The sequence below is a fragment of the Scaptodrosophila lebanonensis genome, unplaced genomic scaffold (assembly GCF_003285725.1).
Source record: "Scaptodrosophila lebanonensis strain 11010-0011.00,11010-0021.00 unplaced genomic scaffold, SlebRS2 tig00001412-arrow-pilon, whole genome shotgun sequence".
Taxonomy (NCBI): Eukaryota; Metazoa; Arthropoda; class Insecta; order Diptera; family Drosophilidae; genus Scaptodrosophila; species Scaptodrosophila lebanonensis.
Window position 1 is genome coordinate 3,870,618 of NW_022060739.1, and position 5,548 is coordinate 3,876,165.

General features: G+C 34.6%; 1 protein-coding gene across 2 annotated transcripts; it reads right to left on the reverse strand.

Annotated features, from left to right (window-relative positions):
* Positions 1-1,359: 1,359 nt before the first annotated feature.
* On the reverse strand, positions 1,360-1,925 carry LOC115631908 (cytochrome c oxidase assembly protein COX19-like). Of its 2 annotated transcripts, none has more exons than XM_030528759.1 (2): positions 1,570-1,925; positions 1,360-1,498 (listed from the first exon to the last, which is right to left on the reverse strand). In XM_030528759.1, the coding sequence occupies exon 1, from the start codon at positions 1,920-1,922 to the stop codon at positions 1,593-1,595; it is 330 nt and encodes a 109-aa protein (XP_030384619.1). In that variant the 5' UTR covers positions 1,923-1,925; the 3' UTR covers positions 1,360-1,498; positions 1,570-1,592. The 2 variants fall into 2 exon arrangements, with proteins under 2 accessions (XP_030384619.1, XP_030384618.1); XM_030528758.1 differs by having other exon boundaries at positions 1,360-1,501.
* Between the last annotated feature and the right edge of the window lie 3,623 nt (positions 1,926-5,548).

The following is a 5,548-nucleotide window of genomic DNA, read 5'->3' on the forward strand; positions in this document are numbered from 1 at the left end:
GGTAGCTGATGAGTTCAGTTTAGAGTCTATTTTTTCTTTCGGTTAGGTTTGGCTTCATGACAGCCATGAAATTTGCATAGGCAAGTCACATCAAGTCGCTGCCGAAAAGGTTAAATGCCAAAGTGGCTAAACAACAATTGAAAGCAATCATGCTGCCGCTGAAACCCAAACTCCTCATTTAATGACTTAGTACTGCACATTAGCATTTTAAGATTGTCTGCCAAATTGAATTGATAGACTCTTAACTACCTATTTTTTTGGGAACTTTAGATTTGGCATGAATAATGATAGAGTGTCTATATATAAGTGGGCTTAAGTGCACTTCGATCAACATCTCTAAATAGGCTAAAAACAATCCATCTCTTTCATGTCAAAATATATATTTATTTACTAAATTCCAATTCAATCAAAGTAAGATTAGGTCGGGGACATCTAGAGGTTAGTTACCTAACAAGCACATTGTTGCAGAAAATGGACACAAAACAATCTGTATTTTCTCTATATTGGACATAAAATTAGGCAATTGTTAAATAGCATTCGAGATAATAATTCATACTACAATACTGGGTAATCAATGAAGGTTGGTTCTTTAGAGTGAATATATTCAATTATGAAGGTAGTTGCAATGAAACGAATGAAGAGGAAAGAAAAGGCCTTCTTTTGATTACACGGCCACAAATATTGCATTATAAAGATTTAACTTCAACCATATTATGTTGATATCACCACGTGTTACATTTCAGCTTAAAAATCTTTTAGAGAAAACTATTAGAAGTATATTATGTTCCCTGCAGCTCTTTAAAACAGATTTTACAAACATTTGACAAACATTATTCGCATTAATAATTTACTTTAAAAGGTTTACTAAGCTCCATAATTAGGTAATATGGAAAAAAGCTGCCATGCATTGATAGAAAGGTCTGGAATTTATAAACAATGGGGCACCAACCAGTTGAGTTTGCTTTCAAGCTTACTAAAGAAAATGTAAAGGATATCTCTACGGCTTTTTAAACTGTTGAGTGTTGGGAACTTTTACTTTATTTGTTAAACCCTGCACCCAAAGGGAATACTATTTTACCGCTTAAAATAAAATCTCTCATCGCAGCTTTTATTGTGTGGCTGCTTTGACTCAAGCCCCCATCCCCAAAATTATTAAAATACTTTACTTTAGTTTCTGGATCGATGTTGGGCTTGGTTTCTGATTTTGATAAACAATTGAAGATGTGAGCAGACTGTCTGAATTACAGATTAGAGTCAAAATGAGTTGTATCGATTTTAATTGTAATTAATTTTAATTAAACACTTTTCAGTCAAGCTAAAAATAAAAGTGAGGCGGGCAAGCTAGTACACTTAAACAAATAGTGGGCACAATTTTAGTTCTTTTTTATTTGTATTATTTTAAGTGCTTTTCATTTGTATTATATTTTTGCAGGCTTGCAATCCAGAATCATCAAATAATATCCCTTTCGACTTGAAACTCCTTTTAATTTAAGCGCATCTACTAAGGAAACAGAAATTAAAAATTTCATCACTCTCATCAACTCTCCTTAAGTTTGTTTTAAAGCTTACTATATTGGTATTTTAACTTTTGTTTAGTTATTTTGTTCTAAGTTTTTGTTTTGTAACTCTTTTTTGTTGTCTTCTTTTCCTTCAGTTTGTTGTTGCGCTACGCTTTTTTCGGGAAACCCCAATTTGGACCAACTCGTGCGTTCCATCAGTTCATTATCCATGCGGCAGCCCAAATAATCCTTGACTTGTAGCCGACACTTGGCATTGTCGTTCTCATTGCGTCGCAAACACATTGTATAGAGTAGGAACTGTTTCTTGCATACACCTGCATGGTCCAACGGAAAGCTGCCCTTCTCAGGAGCCGTAGGAATAAACTTTTTTTGGCCAAACACTTGCGAAGACATATCGTACATACATATGTTTTCCAGGACAACTTGTTATTTCAATTTATTTCTCATGGCATGCTTGTGAAATGGGAGAGAAGTGCGAACAGAGCTTTGCTTCTTCAGTTTTGTAGTCAGTTTGTAGTCGTAGAGAATACATTAATTCTCGCTTAACATCATTAATATTCCATATCGGTGATCAGAAAGGCGGTCGAGTATTGACTTCAATGATTCACATATGTATGCAAGAGTATATTAAGTATGCCCAGCCCAGCAACCTTGAGTTGGGGAATTTGGCACATAACTTGATTACCCCTATCATTATAAGCAATCGCCCTGCTTTTCGATTGGGTTCGCCAAATCTGCAATGCCGGGCTAACGCCATGCTCGTTGCAGGCCAAGGGGCCAGCCTATCATGGCGCATGTATCTCTCACTTATATTAAGTAAGATTAATGAAAACATATGCAAAACAAATGCGAATGCGACTTCGAATGCGTAGAGTGTTCCAAGTGACAAACTCGCTGAGGATTGGAGTGTACGACGACCGTAATTGAACATTTGAACATGAGTGCTGTGGTTGTGGTGTCGGTGATTATTTCAAGTCAAACCCTATAGATGTGTGTATCCGTGTGTACACTGAGAGAACTAAATCAGAGCTTAATAAGCTATAACAAAAAGTCATTTCTGCTTACGAACGAAATGAGCAAAGCGCTTTAAAACAGACTCTTCCATTCTTGAATAGAAAAAGAATCTCTATTTTTATTAAAATTAAAATTATGAAGGCAGGAGACGATAAGTATAGTACAATGGTTTATATGGAGTAGCTGGAAAATTGCTGCAAGCATCTATGTACTAACAAATTGGATATTTTCCGGTAGTCGGTACCGGGTAGCGACCCAGCTGAGGAATCGGTTTGCTCCGAGCTACTGTTTTTTTAAGGTTTCGATCAAAAACATTGCAATTAGATTATTTTGTTTTTTTTTTTTTTTTTGCTATAATGTTATGTTCCCAATGATTTCCAAAATTCGGGCAGAATTCGACAACTCATCATGACAACGCCTCACCACATCCAATAATGCGGAATTTTAGGCAGGCAAGTTTTATTCCACGCATAGTTCAAATCTGGCATCAAGTGAATTTCACCTTTTTCTTATTGTTACACAATTTTCTGGGTGCCAAAAAAGTGCACTCACTGGAGTGCTCTAAAAATCGGTTGGGCGAATTTAATAGTAGCGAGGGCCAGAGCTTTCATGAGAGAGGAATTAAAAACCTTACTATACTTAAAATTACTAGAAGTCAGTTAATAAGAAGCATATCCGAACAAAATCTATAAAGCATAAGACATATAACGTAGGAAAAAAATGGGTTTCTTTTTTCGCAACTCAATTGTTCTATATTTTCTTATATCTTATATTTTTCGTGATATAACGGCATCGCCGGCAATAGTTGTACTTCAATTCGATATTTTGTAAATACTTTACAACCTTATTTCAAGGTTTTCTTAAAAAAATTGCTAACTAAATCTAAGGTGTACTATTTAATTTTGATTTAATTTTTTTGTTCCCACTGAGTATAAAAATATGTTACTGCAGGTTCCATAGTTGAATCATAATTAATATTAATCATAATTATTATTTGTTTAAAAAATGAATGTAAATTTCTTGAAAGTTCTGCTTTTACAGTTTTTTCACAGTGTATATATTTGCATTGTATGGCCAGATTAGCATAAATTCGACGGCTTGTAATTGTGAGTGTATGTAAATGTGTCAGTGTGTGCGTGTGTGTGTCTGTGTGTATTTGTGTGCAGTAATGAATACATTTGCATGGGTAGCAGCAGGCCAAAAGGCATGTGGGCTGCCCCCATGGGCTTGTCATTATTAGGAATGCCAAACAGCATCGCGCACGTTTCTGTTACTGCTGTTGCTGTTGTTGTTGTTGCTGTTGCTTATATAATAAACACAAATCAGCTGTGCTGCAAAAAGCTATTAAAACTGCACACACACACACACGTACTGCTGCATAAATAATTCCAATAAGGCAAAAATAATCAAAAAGCTCTCGGCGCCTTTTAGCACAAAGTCTACACGCGCCCGCCTCTCTGAAGACAGTGTTGCCAAAGCGTTGCAATAAAATTGCCATTAAGTTGTTTGTTTGCATGTACAATGCTTGTTGTTTTGCCATCTCGCTTGCACCCCCACATGCAGTTTTGTCAGACATTTTCAAAAATTGTTTGACTGCTGCATTTGTTACGCGTATTGTTTGTGTTGTTGTTGTTGTCGCTGCTGCTGCTGCTGTGATTGCTGGCGCCGGCGACGCGTGAGTCACGAAATGCATTAAAAAATGCGACGACTACGACGCCTGCAACCGACGATTAGAGCGAAAAATTGATGCCAGCTATGTAGAAATCATGTCAGCCACACTTTCTGTAATTGTTTGCTGATATACCCTAGAAATGGCTTTTGGAGTGCATAACATCGGGATGTTGGGAACTAGGGAGGCGACTAACAAACTTTAATGATATGCAAATGCAAATACACATAATTCTGTTTTTACACGGTTTGAAAATTAAAAATTATGCATATGGTTACACGACTTTATTCCATTTAGCACGATTCATTTTGCATATGATCAATGAAGACGACTTTTTTAGGAACCAATCTACCGTGTAAAAACAGAATTAAGTGTATTGAAAACTGTTCATTGTTGAATAATTTTCAACTATGTACGGTATTTAGCGTTGTATGTTCATAAGAATATAGTGTTCTCGCATACTAAAGGCAAACGAGTAAGATACGCACTCTAAAACAACATTGATAATCAAACTAACAAATGTTTGATTATTAGAAAAACTATTGAATCCATTGAGAATTATTAGTTATTAAACATTTTAAACGAAATTTGGCTCCACTCGTGCTTATAACATTGTGCGAACATTTTCTCTTTTAATTTTTAATCCTTTACATAATCTATTATATTTTTACCAAAAGTAAAGGCCCAAAAACATTATTTTGTTAAAATGAGTTATGTACATATATATAAATGGAAAATAAATTTAAAGTGATTTCTTTTCTTCTTACAAAAAATAAATAAAGTCAACAGTTACGCATGTGGGACTTAGTGGTTCTTATTCGCTGCAATAATGTGAGACTGATCCGATTTTCTTATAAAGTTAAACTATTGATATTTATTACATGTTTATTCATATATAGTACTTTCCTGTGGAATACGAAAAGTGTGAGAAATTAATTAATAAACAAAGTTGGAAAAATAACTTTATGAAGATTCAGTTAAATCCCAAAATTATTGAATTTATATTAAATGGAAAAGAATCCAAGTAAAAAGAAAACTCATTGCAAATATCGATTTTCTATTGATCCCATACCATTCGAATATATGTTTTTCAGCTACAAGGGCTAGAGCGTTTATGTGATGGGAGTTATGAAACTATACTCAAGATGACAAGTCATTTAAAAACGGGGTAAGTCCGATTTTTTGTTTATTATTAATCATTACTTTCATTGAATACTTTAAATCAAAATAACACTATTTTCACTGTTTTACTTCTAATTAGGTTTTAGAATTATAGGTTTTTGGCATAGCTTATCTTTCCCAATAACAATGTCCGAAGACCAAGTACTTCAAATCATATTTAAGT

Excerpts from the sequence above, each read along its gene's own strand:
- LOC115631908 (XM_030528759.1), bottom strand. The coding sequence starts at position 1,922 with ATGTACGATATGTCTTCGCAAGTGTTTGGCCAAAAAAAGTTTATTCCT.